At 43.8% G+C, this 19143-nt stretch overlaps 1 protein-coding gene across 3 annotated transcripts in view; it reads right to left on the reverse strand.

Annotated features, from left to right (window-relative positions):
• Positions 1-19143, reverse strand: part of NPTN (neuroplastin) — a 70395-nt gene that overhangs the window by 7211 nt on the left and 44041 nt on the right. For all 3 annotated transcript variants that reach the window (XM_082735792.1, XM_082735793.1, XM_082735791.1), the window contains 3 exons: positions 18606-18700; positions 7432-7565; positions 2289-2562 (listed from right to left, as the gene is read on the reverse strand). In XM_082735792.1, coding sequence (XP_082591918.1) covers positions 2289-2562; positions 7432-7565; positions 18606-18700 — 503 coding nt within the window. The remainder of the gene's footprint in view (positions 1-2288; positions 2563-7431; positions 7566-18605; positions 18701-19143) is intronic.

Genomic DNA, 19143 nt, shown 5'->3' on the forward strand with positions numbered 1-19143 from the left:
GGAGCGGAGAGGAGGCAAACACTGCGATAATCCCAGCACCCCAGGTCTGTCACCCCAATTCAACAAGAGAAAAGTAAATGCTGCTTACATTATAGTTCCTCTAAGAGACGAGAGCAAGATTTTAATTTGCACTTACCCATGTCTTTCATGTAGGATTCATCCACTGTCTATAATAATTTCACTTAAAAGAGGGACCTTCCCTTCGGAAGCCACTCAGATCTGCTGACCACACACGGCTCCTCCACCCAACTAGCCACCACTTGCACTCAAGAGCCATGGAGCTCTAGGTGGTGGTGGTGGTGGTGGTGGTGGTTTTTACAATAGCTGCTCCCCATGTAGGTGTCTGTGCTTGTCAAAACCAATACTAACCATTTCTCAAATCTAACCCAAATGTCTTCCACACATGCGGGGTGGGGTGGGGGGGCAACCTGGTAATAAACCTGGTAATAAAGTGGCTTCCTAACAGGAAGACTCAGATGGGGATGTGCTAAGCCAATGTGTCACTCTGCCAAGAGAGTGGCAGCCAGCCTTGTCTTAAAAAATCAGGATCTGAAGCCCATCTTTGCCTTCTCCTACCTCTTTGCTTCTCTACCTTTCCGAACAGAAGGCTGAGCAAGGTGATATTCTGCAAGGCAAAGAGCATTCTGAGGGGATGAAAAGCCTTTGCAGAACTGAGGCGTAAGTGCTCCTAGGGAGCCAACGCTGGAAATACAGCGTCCCTTGACTCTCAGGCCTAAATATAAGTACTCTGCCTTGGAATCCTAATTTGTGGCAGGAAAGAGACAAAATTATAGGAAAGATAGTATGCATGTGTGAAAATCCCAAGAAGGCAGCTCGCATCATAGAACAGCAGTTCTGTGGACTTAGGAGAAGGAATGTAAAAATCCTGGGGCACGTTCCCCCTGCAGGAACTGGCTCATTTATTCCCACAAGCCCAGGGGCTTCCCACCTCCCACAGGCGTAGTTAGGTTAAACAATGAGCCTTTCCAGCAGCCTCACTGTAATACTCTCTTCTGCTTAGGGCAACCAGAGAGATTTTGGAGGTGCTGAGAAGGAAAAGATGGGGAAGGCCTCTCAAACGTGGCCTTCCAGAGAATCCAAAGCTCCCAGGCCTACCTTCAGGGCTGCATACCTTCTGAGGGAGCAGCAGCCACAGGGACACAGACAACTCTGCGGGGTGAGCACAGAACTGTGGTGCATGAGCACAGGCCCAGGATTGTCACAGCAGAGCTGGCATCCTCACCGTCACCTAAGGCCGGCCTCCACTGAACTTAGACCCACACCCTTCTTGTCTAGTCAGTGACAGGCAAGTGGTGGTAATCGCTGGCTGGCCAATGACTTTGACGGTGATGTTACAGGGCAGAAGGGTGGGAGCTAGTCAGGAAGCCAAAAGTACTACCGATACACATCTCCAGCAGCAGCTGCCCCCTGACTATAATCGTGGGGTTAGAAATGGAATATCCACGACCAAAACAAAACAAAAGGAAAAAACCCTAAAGATCCCCTAGGACTTTCCTCATTGTAAGCATGTCCAAAAATCTAAGTTCCTTGTTCTTTCCAATGCTTACTAATTCACTGTTGTCCTGATGCCACTATCCAGTCCTACCTCTGGCCTAAGCCAGCCTAAGGGTGTCACCTCAGGGCCTGGGCTCCAGGTGTTACTGCTTAGTAGCTCAGTCTTAAAACCAGGGGCGATGGATACATCAGACTACACCATCCTTGTCTGTGAGACAGCAGAAAAGCCAAATGCTTGGTGGCTGCCTCACCAAGAACCTTGAAACCTGCCAAAGGAACCTAGCAAGGGAGCCAAAGGCTGATCTTATTCTCAAGATCAGTCTGATTGGGCTGGGGCGGCACCTGCAGGGCTATACCAGGCAACCACATGACAACCAATGAGATACCTTAAATCTGCCTGAAAGGCCAGGTGGCCTGCGATCTTGGGTGGCTTCTAGGCTTGACCTGGATTCCCCTCAAGCTCAATCTGCCTGATGATCTGTATTGGAGGAGGACAGAGCTGAACAAAGAGACTGACAGCTGCCTGTTCCCCACATGGGGCCTGAAGGGCAGATGGGACTGGGGCTTGGAGAACAGCCAAATGCAGGGATGGAGCTAATTATAGCTCGAAGGTGGCTAATCTTAAGAGCAGGGTGTGAGGAACCAGTATGGGAATTCTCCTTCTCTCCTTTTGGGACTGAACCCCAACATCCTTATAGTCCTTTTTGGGTGCTTGGAAACCATCTCAAGGATCCAACCCCAACATTACAGCTATTTTGTAGGGATGCTCTTACCATCAGGAACTTCATCTGGCCTCTTCCTCTTCTCATACACAACAATGATCACCACAAGGATGATGATTTCAGCCAGAATTCCCAAAAAAGGCCAGAGCGGGGCCAGGTGGCTCCGTACCCTGAGGATGGTGACAACGGAGGCGGAACCGATGGAGTTGGTAGCATTACATTCATACTCGCCAGGGTCTTCTGTGATCTGGAGACCCACGATGCTCAGCTCAGTGTAATTCTCCTTGTTGATAATGAAGAAGCGGCCGGAGGTATTGACAATGTCCTGCTCAGAGGCAGAGAAAGTAAGAACACACAGAGGTCAGTGGAGGTGAATTCGTGTCCAAGACAAGACAGCAAAGTTCTCCCTTCTTAGGAGGACTCCTGGCTAGGATGAGGGAGCAGTGTCTCGGACCCTCTTTGTCCAGGTAACTCATGAGCAGCTCATTACTTGCTTCCTTTCAATATCAGTAACAGATCAGCAAGCTTCTGGCAGAGCCAGGTTAAGGCCTCCCCTGCCCAACGGTCCTCTAGACTTCTCCAACTTCTCTGAAGTGAATGGAAGAAGTCCTACCCTGTAAGCTCAGAAAAGACCAACTCAATCTAGAAAATGCTACTTTAAATATAGATAAGAAACTGTAACAGGAAGAAGATGAAGAAAGAGGGGTGTGCCCTCTATGGTCAGGCAAATATGCTAACTTCAGGCCTGTCTGAGGACTTCAGAATCTGCACATCTACTTCACACTTGGTGAGTTCTGAAGTCTCCTTAAACTTCCTCTAGAAACCATGCTAAGAACTTGCTCCTAGTCAGAATGGAGAAGTTCATTAACTTCCCTTTCCTTTAAGAATTAGACGGTTAAAGGAAAGTTTATTCAGTCAATCAACAGCTGTTTACTAATGTATGTTATATGTCTCATAACCTACCAAGGGGAAGGCGAGACACAAGCGAACAAGGAGGCTGGCCTTAAGAGGGAACCAGACCTCCAAAAGGATGGTTACAGGAACGTGGCAAGAAGCCCCAACACACAGCACGTGCTGAGTACTGGGGGGAGACAGTGAGTGGCCAGTGCCAGAAAGAGTTGGATAAAGCTTGGGAGAAGAGCCAGCTTTTGCACTAGATGGTGGGGGGGAGGAGAGAGGATGGAGCAGATAGGAGCGCTCCGGGTCCATGTGAGAAGGCAGAGGCAAGAGTCCACAAGCAGGGGTCTAGGTGGAGCTGGGACAGGCTTACAGCACTGGGGTGACGGCAGGGCAAAAATGGACTTGTGTCAGCAGGCGGCAGCAACTAAAGCATAATCAGAAATAGTAAAGAAAGCGGAAGATAGCCCTGGACTGAGGTCTATCTGCACAGAGTGGCACACGCAACTTAGTGTGGGTAAGGTTAAAATGGCAAACACAGCCTTCAGAGTAAGTTATGAAGCTTCACTTTGAGGACTTGGAACGCTGCCAACTTCTCTAACCCCCTACTCTCCTGGTTCACTCAGTCCATGTTTTCCACTTATGATCAGAAGTGATGTCTTCTTTGATCCACAAACCTTCAACACGGGTTTTTTTTTTTAAATACCATGATATGCAAGAAACTTTAACCTTTTCAATCAATGCATAAGAAGATACTGAGTGGGACTTGTCCTACTGCTACAGAATTGATGACTAGGGAGAAGCATCACAAGTACCCCATACCCGTGGATGGAAGTACAGCATAGGGAACAGGGTCGATAATATTGTAATAACGTTGTACAGTAACAGATGGGACTACACTTGATCATGGTAAGCACTGCACTATGCGTAGAACTGTCCAATCACTGTGCTATCCACCGGAAACGAATACGTTATATGTCAACTATACTTCAGTAAAATTTTTAAATATATACATACATTTTTTTGAAGGACAGCTTTTCAAACACCTTTAATCTAACTTGTACTGAGGAAGTGTTCACATACATTTATAACTAACAGTGATTGATATTTAGGTTTCAGTATTAACACTGTGTTATATGTTCAAATCTTCCACATTGTTGTTGATTTTCCCTCCATCTCATCTGTCAAAGGCTAAAAATAATATATGTAAGTCTGCCACCATATAACTGTGCATCTGGCTATATTTCCTTATTTTTCCAGTTTTTGCTTCATTCATTTTGAAACTACTATGTAGCATAATAGACCATGACAGCTTTGTCTTTAATGTGGATTATACCTCTTACCATGATAAAAAGGAACTCTTTTGGTTTCATGTTTTCTATTTGAACCTTTCTATAATGTTAATATTTCCATTGTTCTATTTATATAACTTCACCATATATATCTTTATTCATTTTTGTTTCAACACTTCTGAACTATTTTGTTGTATGCAGATCATCTTTAAGCAATATATTGTTACATTGTTTCTTAGATCTCTGCCTTTCAGTGAGGATATTTAAAACTTTGTATTTACTACTACTATAATTTTTATGTTTATTGTCATAGATTATGGCTTACTTAAAAAAAAAAGTACCCCAGAATTCTTTAAAAAAAAAAATAAAGTTCATACAAATCAGGGGCAGACAGTCCTTCCAGGGTTTATTAAAAGGGAGCCCCATCAAGCTCTCTTATGCCCAAGTCATTCCAGATTACCCCTTGCCAGTCTAAAAAGAGAAGACAGGTTGAGACCTGGCATTGCACACAGCCTTCCACCCTGCAGCTAAGTGGAACAGGCACCAAGAAAATCACTCAAAGATTGGGGATGGCAAGAAGAAAGTATCTTTTTCCAGTGGTTATCCATTTAGGCAGGAGACTGGCTGGTAAGCTATATACCTCTCAACCTTGGATAAAGGCTATTTGGAGATGAGAAGGCAGAAGAACCTATACTCCCACCATTTGAAGAGCCATGAAGTTCAAGTTTCCTGTACCTAAGAGGTTTGCCTTCTGGGTGAGCAGACCCCAGCATCTGTGGCTGGAGCTAAATAAGAAACAGAAAGGTTCAGTAAGAGGAGATCTCTCATATCTAAGAACTGGTCCTGTAAAGAACTTACACAAATTCTTACAAGATCCAGGATCTGGATACCTGCCACATAGAGGCCCCAGAAGCAGCAAAAACCAACAGTAGACTCTTGACTATAGCAAAAGTCAGATGAGTGGGATTTGTCTCCCTTCCTGCCTCATACAGAAGAAAGAAAAACCCAGAAGACAGAGTGAGGACAATCCTCTACTCCCCTCAGGCTAGGGGACAGGAGGTAAAACTGGGAATTTAGGATTGGACTGGACTCCACTCTTTAACAAAAAAGAGGTCTAAGAAACCTATGGGATCTGCCTAGAAAAGGGATCTGTAAAATTAATGTCTAGAAAAAAACTGAAAGCATTTTATCTTCACCCTTAACCAAGTTTAGGCTGTTCAGCAACCTGGTTTTCAAAGGCATCAACCTAGAAATTTATTTTCTTTTCCCTATCCTTCTTTCATTAAACTTTTGTTTCCCAATTGATTCACAGCTTGAAAGCAAGAGGAAATACTACTTGACTTTAAAGGTTTTTCACAATATAACAGGTAATTAAGAGTTCATGAGCATGAGAATAGGAGATCAATATCAAAATATCCACTGATGGGGAGCCTGGGTGGCTTCAGTCCTGGGGCTTGCATGGGGCTCCCTGCCCAGTGGGGAGCCTGCTTCTTCTCCCTCTGCTACTCCCCCTGCTTGTGCTCTCTGGCTCTGTCAAATAAAATCTTTTTTTTTTTTTAAGACTTTATTTATTTGACAAAAAGAGAGACAGCGAGAGAGAAAACACAAGGACCCCAAGAACATAACCTGAGCCAAAGGCAGACGCTTAACATCTAAGCCACCCAGGTACCAGGAAAGGAAGGGAAAGGGAAAAGGAAAGGGCCATTGAAGAATCAAGGGCTCTTCTACCCAGAGACCAGGAGAGAGAAATGGGCATTTGTTTGCCATCACAACTAAGTATTTTATTGACTTTTCAGGGCCTGCTCTAAAAATACTCAACCTCTCCCTTCCTCATCATCCCCCTTATTAATGGGTTTCTGAAATCTAGCCATTGTAGTTAATGTTAGAGTCCTTTTCACCACTTGACATATCATTATTGAGAGGTCATGGAGTGGGAAGAACCATGGACTTGAAATAAAAAACTGGACTTGACCCTTCCTTGGTTCTGTAACTAATTCACTTTGGTTAATATGTAATCTTTCTGAAGAAGCAGACTAGATTATCTCTTTGGTCCCTTCTGATTCTGACTATTGACAATCAAGGAGGATGACTGAGAAGTACAGTGCTGGGCATGCAAGGCCTGGGGATAGGAGGAATGGATGACACCCTCTCTGACAGAAAGAGAGACTGGCCAAACATCATGAATCAGAGAGTGAGTAAGAGTCTAAAACTTGGACTCCCTCCGCAGCACTACCAAGAATCATCCCCTGGAAAAAAGATGTTTTCTTTGATCTTTTTGGGAGCAGATACGGTCATATTTCCAATGTCCAATGCTGCCCTTGTACCTCACCATGTTGCTTCAATCCCTAATCAATACTCCCTGTGTTCTGGAATATACTAGTAATTGCCCTGGCCGCCAAGTCTTCCCCCAAAACCAGAAAGGTGTACTGAGACTACTTCAAGAGCAGTGTTTTCTTTTGGACAAATGGACTAGAAAAATAATAAAAGTTTAAGATTGGGGTTATCTTGAGTGCCTGGGTGGCTCAGTTGTTAAGTGTTTGCCTTTGGCCCAGGTCACGATCCCCGGGTCCTGGAATTGAGCCCCATGTTGGAGTCCCTGCTCTCTGCTCAGTGGGAAGCATGCTTCTCCCTCTTCCACTCACCCTGCTTGTGTTCCCTCTCTTGCTGTCTCCTTGTCAAATAAACAAAATTAACAAAATCTTTAAAAAAAAAAAAGAAAAAAAAGCAACAGTTGGGGTTAACTATTTCAATTTCCCATCTTAAAGGCAAACCAGTCAAATCCCTTCGTAGACAGCCACCTTTAACAAATCTTGTAGGGATTCCATGCTGGACAGAGACTGTCAGTGACCTTCAAATTCAAAATGTAACCGTCTGTGACTAGAACGGGTGACCTAAGCCATGGCAGTATGGCAGGTTACAGCAACTACTCCACATGTCTGGATCTCCCAGGAGAAACTCTAGCACAGAAACCCAGGCAGAGAGAATCAAGGCTGCCTCCTACTCACCATTGGCATACCATTCTTCTTCTTGCGCCATATCCAGTCGGGATGCGGGTAGCCAACTGACTTGCAATACATCATGGCATCTTGGCCTTCATTCTTATTCTCACTCCGTTTATGGCCAGTGATGTCAGGAGCAGCTGTGAGAGAGTGTTCAGCAGTTACCACAGGAGCCTACAGGATACAAAGGCCTTACCTATGGACTCGGAGTTCTGCTTCTAATACAGCCAGTCTCTAGGCCTGTCCTCGTAGTCATCTTTGATAACAGGCATTTCAGGTCAGAACAAAGCAATGGAACCAATCCATCCCCTACCTCTCACCCACTGAAGCAATCACGCAGATACCAGGATTACTATACATGAAGTTCTGCTAACAATGCAGGTGGTTCTCTAACCTCCTAGAAGAGTGGACACAGGCTCAACTACCCTAAATGAAACATCCTTAAAAAAAAATGCACACAGGGACTATTATCTCCTCTTCTGGTTATGGTTTTTTTTCTTAAAATGTCTGCACTATTAACAATTACAGATTACATCAAATGTCATACACTCCTTTAAGGAAATGAGAGAACCCTAAGATCAAACACTTAAAATCAAGTCCTACTGCAAGATACGTAAAAACAATGAATGCCCAGAGAAGCAATCTGATGAACATCAATGGGCAAGGTTCTCCTAGGAAAGAAGGAATCCAGCAAACTGGTCTTCACAAAGGGTAAGAAAGGAATAAACATGAAATTCAACCAATGTCCCAAGAGACTTCAACAGTTTCAGAATCTGACCTGTACACTTGATTTGCAGTAATCTCAATAAACCCAAACTTGGAATTTCTAGATACATTAGACATTGCTAGTATTCTCTGTTTTAAGGGATCACTTACAAGGAAATAGAACTTGTGGTTTAAAAATCAGGTAAGTTTCGGGGCACCTGGGTGGCTCTGCCTTCAGCTCTCAGGTCATGATCCCAGGGTCCTGGGATCAAGCCCCGCATCGGACTCTCTGCTCTGCAGGGAGGCTGCTTTTTCCTCTCTCTCTCTGCCTGCCTCTCTGCCTACTTGTGATCTCTGTCAAATAAATAAATAATATCTTTTAAAAAATTAAATAAGTTTCAAGGATTTAAGAAGTCAGAGATGGCTAATTCTTTGAAATTAGTCTCCTTTGATCTTAACTAAATTTTCCACCATACCTCCTCCTCATCAGTTACAGTAATGTGAAAGCAATAAAACTCAAAGTAGGCCAGATATCACTTTGTTGGCCAAGATAGGAAAGAGAATCAATAAGCCTGGTCCAAATTCCAGTTTTGCTTGTTCTTTAATTATTCTGTGCTTCAGTTCTACATCCACTATCAAATGGAGGTAATTCTAGCCCCCATCTACATCCAGTGTCCTTGGATAAGTAAGATTTAAAACATTCATCCTGAGACTATAAAAGCCTGTACCATTATATTATGTTATGGGCTTGTCCCATGTTCCCCTTCTAAATAGCTTGGTTTTTCTTGGCTTAAAAAAAGGATCCAAAGTCCTTCTCAGACTGTGCTTCCCAGCCCACTTCTAGAGGCACCTGGACAGAAAGGGAATGAACAAGGTCCCAAGATGTCTCTATAGCCACTGCCTGCCCAACTGAGGCCGGCTCGGTACTAGTCAGTGTGAGGTCTTTTCTAAAAAGGATGTTATAAAAGGAAACATCGTTTCTCCCCCCAAGCAAACTTCCTCACTGCAGAAGGGAGTGGGCCAGTGGGGTCAATCTTGTTGCCACCATACCAGATTTCCCCCAAAGCCACTTGATCACTGTTCCACCTGCTCACCCCTCCTCAGAGCTTTCTTCAGTCAATAAATAGTAAAGACCATCTTAAGTACTACAAGAAGCAAGCTCCACGACGATACACTAACAAAAGCACCATTGGAGAAGACACAACAAACAGAGGAGCTACCATTTTGCTTCTAGCTGTGTTTCATGTGTTTGATCAACATTGGCTGAGCACCTACCATATGCCAAATCCATCAGAGTGGTGGGGGGAAGGCCTTTCTGTTGAGGTGAATTTTAGCACAGTCATGAAGAAAATAAGGGAGTAGAGCACTTCTATATCCATGGGAAGAACACTCCAAATAAAAGACAAAAAAGCCTTAAGGCAGAGGTGCACTTGTTATGGACAAGGAACAGCATGGAGGAGTTTGGTTGGAGCTCAGTAAGCAAGGCCAATGGTAGAAGAGGACATCAGAGTGAATGGAGCCCAGATCAAAGAGGACTTTGCAGGCCACTGCAGTGACTTTGGCATTTACTCTGAGTCACCTAGGAAGCCACTGGTAAATACCAAGCAGGGGTATGGAAAGATCTGCCTGTTTAACAGGCTCCCTCTGGTTCCTATGTAGACAACTGTGTTGAGCGACATCAGTGGAAGCAAGACCATTTAGGAAGCTGTTAAGAGTAATCCAGGCAAGGGAGAAGGTGATTTGGATGACAGTAGTAGCAGTAAAAGTTGGGGAGATTCTGATATATTTTTTAGGCTGAGTTCATGTGTTTATCAATGGACTGGATGGATGTGGGATGCAAGAGAAAAGAGCCAGGATGACTCCAAAGTTTCTGGCTCGAATAATTTTAAAAGGGAGTTGCCAGTTACTACGATAAGGAAAACTATAGAAGACTCGGGCTGTGTTTTGTTGTTGTTGTTGGGTTGTTTTTATTTTGTTTTGTTTAGGGATAGAGCAATGGTGGTAGTAAAAACCAGGAGTTCAAAGTTTAGGATGTGTTAAGCTTAAGATACTTCTTTAATATCTGAGTGAAGTTGTCAAGTAGACAGCTGAGATGTCCAGTCTGAAGCTCAGGACAGTAGTCTAGGATGGAGATGGAAACTTTAGAAATCAGCGTACGTGTGGCAGATTTTTCCATTTTCATTCTCCTCTGCCCCACAGAGAATACCCACTCTGGCCCAGTTATCTAACTAATACCATCAGCTTTTACCTTGGGGACTCATCCCAATATTGCACATCAGAACCACCTAGAAGGCTAAAAGGTGAGTTGGCTTATGATGCCACGGCCTCTAAGAAGTTGCTATTCTGAAAGGAGGCAGACCAGAAGGCCAAGACCTGAGAAGGATGGGGATGATCTTCACTCCTACCGTGTTGTTTAGGGAACCACCACTTCCCCTTTTCACTGATTTTGGTATTCTACAGAGGCGTCTATTTACCCATGTGAACACGGCCTTAAAGCCTACTATACACAAAGACTATCTAGGAACTTAGCCACCCTCATCACACTTTGTTGGCCATACTTACATAGTGTAAACCTATAGGAAAGAGACTTCAATGGTTAGATCTGTTACTGCTTTCTCCTCAGCTTAGCAAAGAATACCAAGTGACACTGATTAGTCACCCTTGGGATGGTGGAAGTGTCACTAGTGTTGTGGGCAGAGAGAAAATTAACCCAAGCCACATCACTCTATCCCTAAGGGAAGGATTATAACAACTATTACCTTAGCCTTTGAGTCAAAGAAAAATCTTTTCACTTCTCTCTATCCTTTATGGTAGCTGCTCAATCAGAAAGCCTGCACTTTGGATGGCAGCCACATCTGTGTGAACATCACATAATGCATAAACTTACCAAATGACAGAGCTATATACCTGAAACTAATGTAATACTGTGAGTCAACCATACACAAATAGTGGGGGAAAAAAAAGAAAGAAAAGTGGGGGAGGTGGAGAAAGAAAAGCTGAGGACAGTGGACCCACAGCAAGAAAGGTCACTAGACTCTCAGAGTACATGTAAGCACTGGGAAAAGAGCAAGGGGGGTTCCTTAGGGCTCAGAGTCCTCTCAACGTGGTTTTTATTTTTTATTTTTTTAAAAGATTTTACTTATTTATTTGACAGAGAGAGATCACAAGTAGACAGAGAGGCAGGCAGAGAGAGAGAGGTAGAGGGAAGCAGGCTCCCTGCTGAGCAAAGAGCCCGATGCGGGACTCGATCCCAGGACCCTGAGATCATGACCTGAGCCGAAGGCAGCGGCTTAACCCACTGAGCCACCCAGGCGCCCTCATGGTGGTTTTTAAATAGTCACCGAAGTCTTTGATATTTTTCCCTTCAAGAAGTGAAGCATAACTACTCCCTCCCCGAGTGTGGCCTAGTGACAGTAATCCAATGAATGAATGAATGAATGAAATAAAGCAGAAGTAAAGGTATGTGACTTGGGATAGTTCACAAATGACCATGTGTCTTTCTCCTTGCTCTCTTTCGGATCACATGTTCTGGGGAAGGTTAGCTGTCATACCTGGAGGACACTGAAACAGCCTATGGAAAAGGCCCACGTAGTGCGGAACTAAGGCCTTCTGTCAACAGCAGCCATGTGAGGCAGCCACCTAGCAAACAGATCCTCCAGCCTCCATGAAGCTTTCAGAAGACTGCATGCAGCCTGAGAGACCCTGAGCCACCCCACTAACCAGCTCCCTAATTCCTGACCCACAGAACCTACAAGGTAATAAGGGGGGGTTTATTTTGTTTTGCTTTTAAGTCTCTAAGTTTGGTGCTAATTTAACCACCCAATGAAGAAGACATTACCCCATTTACATAGACTGGAAAACTCAAGTTTGGAAGTTATTGAACTTCTAAAAGTACATTGCCAATAAATGGTAAAGCTAGAGACCAAATTCAGGACTGATTCCAGAGGTCATGCTTTTTGTACTTTATCACATAGAAGAGAAAATAAACCAAACTAGAATGGAGTCCATAAAAAATAAAAATATGAAATATGCATTACAACTGCATAGAAAACTGCCTAAAGGTGATCTTTGCTTATAGATGTAACAGAACACTCTAGACCTGAGGTGGACTGATTTAGCTGTCGGACTTTACTCTGTATATACCATAACATAAATAAAAAAAGCTTTGGACTTTAAGTCAAAGAAATTTAGGCTCCACTGAGACTATGACTCACCAACTGAGTAACCTAAGGTGGGTCATTTAAAATCCTTTGAGTTTCACTACTCACTTTTGTAAAACAGGAGTAATACTCACATAATTCACAGAGGTCTTATGAGGATTAACTTACATCTCTGTACCAATCTAGCACATGATTGGAGCTCAGGGTCAAAAACATTTAAATTTAGTTGTTAATCAGGGAAAGGAAAGGCTAGACTCAGACTCTGGCATTAGAAGTTCTAAGAAGTCAAAGAGATGCTGATTAATGTGTTCTCTCCCTACTGATATAAACAGGACTTTTGTTTGTAACTCTAATAAGGTTTAATCAGGTCAGATACTCACAAATTTTGATTAATGGCCTATTTATATTGATTAAGGTGTCTCACCTTCTATGGGCTTGCCAATTAATAAAGAACTACTTAACCAGGGTCAGCTGGTCTAAAGGTAGGTAGGTCTGAGGCATCTGACAGAGTCAAATACTCCTTACTTCCCCTACCCTCTCAGGGAGGCAGAGAGTAACAGAGGGACCTTTAAAAGAGATCAGAGATCTACTCAGGAATTAACTTGCTCTCTGGCCTTGTTAGCCGCATACTCTAATATTAGACATCAGTTAATGGATATCCTTCCAGTATCCTGATGAATGGCAACACAGGGGTTCGAAAAGAATCTTAGTTACCCAAAAACATCTGACCCAATTTCATTATCTGGGCCCATAGCTGAGGACGAACACATGTTTCTCAGCACCCTCTGTTGCCTGTCCAGCCTACACTTAAGAGCAAAGCATCCAGCTTCTCTGTCACACTGGCGGCTGCAGAAAGTGTCCACTTGGGCAATGGAGTCATGTTCAGCTGAATCTGACATTAAATAAAGTTAAACACAACAGAGCTAAGAATGGGGTCATAGGGTGGAGTTTCATACTTTTCAAGGCAAATTCATAACCTCACAACTCATTTTTCATCTTTGCTGTAAGCAAACTTAAAGGCTTGGCTGAAGGCAGAGAGAGAGAGAGTTAAGATTTACTATTAAGCCAAGAGCTAGCTCAAGAAGCAATATGAGACTGGTCACAATGGAAACAAAAGGGATGTTGGCTTTGTGGCTCAATAAGCCGCCTCCACACACGGTAGATGCATCACTCATCTGACGACTAGAGCAGCCCGGGACTTGTGCTGCCTTCTGCAGATGAGACTCTTCCCCTTCTGTGTGTGAGAGCACTGAGTGGGTGGCATCTGGAGTCTCCTTGAAGACAGTGATTCTAGCCTGGGCCACTCTTATCACCCAGTGTGCTCTTCGTAAGCCTGATATCCAGCCACAGTGCCCACACATTCAGTCAAGTTTGAGAACCATTGTTCTCATATCTTTCCTGGCACCAGTTCGAGATCCAGGCAGTAGAAGGAGGAACTGTCCCTTAAGACAGGGAGATGAGTGAATGGAGGTATGTGGAGCACTGAGGGGACACTCCCAAAGCTGAGAAGCTGACACAGCCAACTACCATGAAGAAAAGAAGCTTAGAGATCCTTTTCTTCAATAACCCAGCCTCACCTTTGGGTTCTCCCCCTTCCATTTAAGGGAACCACAGCCTACTGGAGCCTTACAGGAACTCTTAAGAGCATCTATCTCACCCTGCTTCATCACACACTTGTGGAAGCTGAGGCCCGAGGAAAGGAGCGAACGACAGTGAATGGTTAGGGCCACTGAAAGTTTAATGGCAAGGCAGGATTAGAACCTACTTCTTCTGACTCTCAGTCCAAGACATTCTAGCTATTATATGATGAACACAGCAACATGGCTTAGGGCCTAGGAGCACAGGTTCTGGCACAGGAGTGCCTGGATGAGAACCCTTGTTCCATGGGTTACCTGTCACACTGGGCCAGTCATCTGATTCCCTGGATCCTCCATGTTCTCCCCTGAAAAGTGGAAATAATAATGGCATTTCCACCCAAGAGCTGTGAAGACTCTAAGGGAGGACAGAATAGTAATGCACCTAGCACGGAGCCTGGCACAGTTAGTGTGCAATGTTAGCCATTCTTATTAAGGAAGGTCAGGGTAGCACCCTGAAGAGAGGAAAAGAAAGAACAGGTATGGTTATTTGGGCTGAGGTTGATGCTCACAATGTTCTAGCAACTTCAAGGTATTATTTTGCTTTCAAAGACTTCTCAAGTATGGGCAATTCAGCTTTGACAGAAGTTCTGACCTAAAGGATGTCAGAACCTCTAAGCATCCTTGCCTATCAAAGTAGCTACCTATCAAATAAATAACCATGGAAATGCTCTGTATGCTGAAAGTGCCAGACAAATGAAGAGATGTGTATTATTACTCTTAATGATACTGTCATCACTCCATCTCAGCCAGTCTGAACTTTTAATGTATCGACTGTAAGGCCATATTACAGAGTAGGAAACAAGGATTCAGGATAAGGCGATAACATTTAAAAATCCTAACATTTAGCCATAAAATTAAAATACAAAGAAAGCTGAGAAATATGGAGGGAAAAACAAGATCGGTCTCATCTCTGGTAGCCCCCACAAGACTGAAAGTCACTTGATATGCCCAGTGAGCAGAGAGAGATAATGGTGAGCTTAATAAAATGAGTTAGACCCTTGGGGCGCCTGGGCGGCTCAGTGGGTTAAGCGCTGCCTTCGGCTCAGGTCATGATCTCAGGGTCCTGGGATCGAGTCCCGCATCGGGCTCTCTGCTCAGCAGGGAGCCTGCTTCCTTCTCTCTCTGCCTGTCAGTGTACTTGTAATTTTTCTCTGTCAAATAAATAAATAAAATCTTAAAAAAAAAAAAATGAGTTAGACCCTCAATGCAGATCTTCCTGGGTCTGGGATGTACCTTTCCCAAGAGGCGATAGCATGTTTGTTGCAGAGGATCTGGTGACCACCAGAATCCTTTTCTAAAAACAGAACAAAATTCAAATTCCTTATTTCTTGGACTAATCAAAATAACGGAGTGATGAGGATAGGGTTTGGAAGTCAGGAGAGGGGTTTTCTTTTTTTTGTAAATTACAGACATTTTTAATGTGCTTTGTTATGAGCACATTTTGTTTTCTAGTTTCAGAAAAGGAAGAAAGGGAAAGAGGAATGACAGTAAGAGTTAGAAGGTTGAAGAATTACAGAAACAGAAAATTCAATACCTATCCATTCACGAATGCTCTATAGCAAGCTATGGAGTGTCTAGAAGACATAACCTCTGAAGAGTCAAAATGCTGGGGAAAGAGATGCCTCCCCACAGTTACCTAAGTGGATCCCAAGACAGGCTGGGCTTTGCGGCCAAGATCCCACTAAGATCTAGTCATGGTGATTTCCTCTCCCCTGGCCAGTCCTGCTCCATCTTTCACCCCCAGCATCTGCTCAGGTCACCTGGCAGATACTTAAGAAATGTAATCCTTACACAGTAATAGTATCTTCCTGTTTACACTGTGCCACATTTTTGGCCTTTGAAAAAAGTACAAGAAAAAAACCCTACTTCAGATGCAAGGCCTTAACTACTACATGTGGACATTGCCATCCTCAAAATTCCTTTCTTGACAGGGGCTCTACAGGCTAGAGTGGAAAAACACTGCCACCTCGGGCCTGCTCCTGGCCACGTGTCCCTCTGACTCCTTCAGTCTTCTTTTCCCTTGCACACGGTAAGCAGTGCAAGACATGATGATCTGCTCTTCCAGTGCCCAGTTCTGATCTAGTCTAGGCCCTTTGCTCCCCACAGTGCTAAGTCCCAGCAACACCTCGGTGAGGAGGAGCAGAATGCATGCAGTACAAGCCAAAGAGGGGAGAAAAGGGCTGTAGCCTGCAGAATTGGTGCTAAGGCGATCTATCTGTGTGCTGTAAGTGAGCCAGCCCTGAAATGCCAATTTATACTTGAACCACAAAGGAAGATTCTCAGAGACTCCTTTCAGCAGAGGTCACTTAATGTTTCTTGAATCTCTCTCAAGTACTCAGCATATTTTTCAAATCTTTGTAACTATACAAAGATAACTGTCTTTTACCTTGCCATATTGGACTCTGAGAAAACAAAACCAGAATTTATATGAAATTCATAGAATTTCTGGGAATTATATGAATTTCTGGGAATCAGCCCCCCTCTCTCTCTGTGGAAGGCAGTTTGCAATCCCAACCACCTAGCTTAGAATATGATCCTGGGCTTAGGGCAAATCATTTTTTTTTCTTTTCTCCCCCGCCATGGCAAATCTTTTTTGAAGTTAAACAAAAAAAAGTCAAATGTTCAGTCTTTATCAGACTAAACTAATTATCCCCTAAAAGACATTAAATGTTCAACTGTTTTCTATCCAGGTGTTAGGGAAGAGAGAGACTGGAATTCACTGTAAATTTTCTTGAGAGACTAACCCATCAGTCCAAGCTAATCACAGAATATGCTTCAGAATTCTATGAAAGAGAATTCCCTTAAGGTCTACTCTTTTAAAAGCAGAATTCACCACCTGCCCAATCTTCCTCACAGAGCTCCTGGGCAGCAAAAGGCAGCAGTGCACAACACACACAGTCACAGCGACAAGCTGTCATGGAAGTTTTAACCTCCTCTGAAAATGCTCCTGCCTGCAGCCTCCTATTCTCTGCCGCTCCAGACCACTACCTCCTACCTGCTAAAGGGAATGTGAGGAAAAGATGTCTTGCCGGGGGGCGGGGGGGGTTGTCACAAAAGCACAGCTCATGAGCAGCCAACCACTGGGAAACCTCCATCTCCACTCCTGAAAGCGCTGCTAGAAATCAGGAGAGCCAAGTCAGCAGGATCACAGTGAAGCCAGGACTTCCAGTTGCTTGGAATTATGTTTCAGACTTGCGGAGGACAGCTAACTACACACACCACTCTCCCTCCTCACCCATTCTGTTACATCCTGTGCCAAAGGCTCAGCCTGGAAGACTACAGGGCCTCCAGTCTCTCCTGGGAGAGTAAAACATCTCTCCAGGTAGTCCTGCTCACCCAGCCAAGGAAAGACACTCAGCTGACTTAGAGAAAAAAGGCCTTCTCATGCCTCCCTCCCCATGCTAAACAAATGTGTCATCCTTCAGAAACAGAGATAAACCCAGACCTCTCCAAGAAAAGCCCTGAAGGAATCAAATCCCAGGTTCTCTGTCCTGTGTGGACTGTAACCATGCCACTGTGACTCAACCCCTTCAGGCATTTTGAATTCAATCTGGCAGCTAGAAGAGACACTGGCTGTCCTTATGTCCACTTATAAGTCAGGGCTATGTCAGCAAGACAATGCTTTCATTTAATAACAACATATAACTGAAACTTAGAATCTGTCTCAGCCTTTCTTTAATCTGAACCTCTAGTCTTCTAATTGTTTAAAGAAAGATCTGAGTATCTGCTATTATGGGATCTTCCATTTCCTAAATTTGTCCTTTCAGCCACTAAAGATCACCTATGGATTTAAAGAACAAGTCTGTCTCTTTCCTAAGCAAAATGAAGAAGACTGGAAAAACAAACAAACAACCCCTCATCTCTTTAGTCTAACCTCAAACAGTAGCCCCACCTTCCCCCTGGACATTTCATAAAATGGAAAAACAGGGGACTGAGAGTCAAGACCTGGGTTCTAACCCTAGCTCTGCCACAAACCATTCTGTGACCCAGAGCTCATGGCTGCACTTTTCTGGGTCTCAGCTGCTTCTTTGAAATAACACAGGAAAGCTGGATTCACGATGTTAGGGTAGCTCCAATCTTGTAAAATTCACTTGTCCCTTCTCTTAGAGTTCCTTTCCTTTCTCGAACTTTCAGCTACATGTTCAAGACACAGCTGTTGAAGTTGCCATGCACCCAGTTCCTATTAAAATTCCAATGAATTACCCACAAATAGTTTACGTTCACCATGCACATCTTATTTTTCCAAATCCTCCTGGCCTGTTGGAGAGACCTATGTAATAATATTTGTAAGGTACTTTGTTCTAAGGGATTTACATAGATTGAACCATAACGAAGCTGCCAACATTCATTTTTACCACACAGAAACAGCAATCTCCTATGCCTCAAACTACCGTATCAGCTTATTCATTCCTCCTTACAATCCCCATGAGGTAGGTTTTACAAACGAGGACACAGGAGCACACAGAAGTTAATAACTTGCCAGTCATATACATAGCTAAGAGATGATAGGTCTTGGAGTTAAACCTGGGCGCCTGAGCTCTGAGCTTGTGGTCCTACCATAATGTTATACTGCCTCCCATAATGGGAACAAGAACAGCTTGAAGACTGGAAGTCCAGACCAAGTAGTGTCTCAGAAAGAGAGCGAGAGGCTCACACTGCAGCCTCTGTTGGGTTGTACCTTTCACTTCAATGGTGGCATTTGCTTTAGGAGCACTGACAAAGTGATATACACAGTGGTATTCGCCTGAATCCTCAGCTCTCGGCTTATTGATCCTGCAGAGATGAGAAAAAAAAAAAAAATCAAGTGAGGAAGCTGGGAACAAATATACAACAAAATACACAACAAAAAAATCAAAAGGGCAACCAGGGCCCCTGCTCTCCAAACTGTGTCCCTGAATGCAACTCACCTCCTCCTAACTAAAAGCAAAACCTCCCTCCATGTATTACAAAACATTAATGCTTCACTCCTTCCTGGGTGCCTGGAATACAAATATAGAATGATATATGCTCTCTAACCTTAAACAAGCAATCAAAATAAGAGGGCTGTACAAAACAGACTCTATTTAGATACAGAGGATGGAGCCATCAATAAAAACTTCTTGCTCACCTGGTGGTTCTAGTCAAATAAGTAAGAGCAGGAAAAAAAGCAAATCTTCTTCTGTGCTTCCCTAAAGACCCTGTTGTGGGCTTGTTCTTCCCACACTGTATTTCAGTAG

This window comes from Mustela nivalis, assembly GCF_964662115.1.
Source record: "Mustela nivalis genome assembly, chromosome: 6".
Taxonomy (NCBI): Eukaryota; Metazoa; Chordata; class Mammalia; order Carnivora; family Mustelidae; genus Mustela; species Mustela nivalis.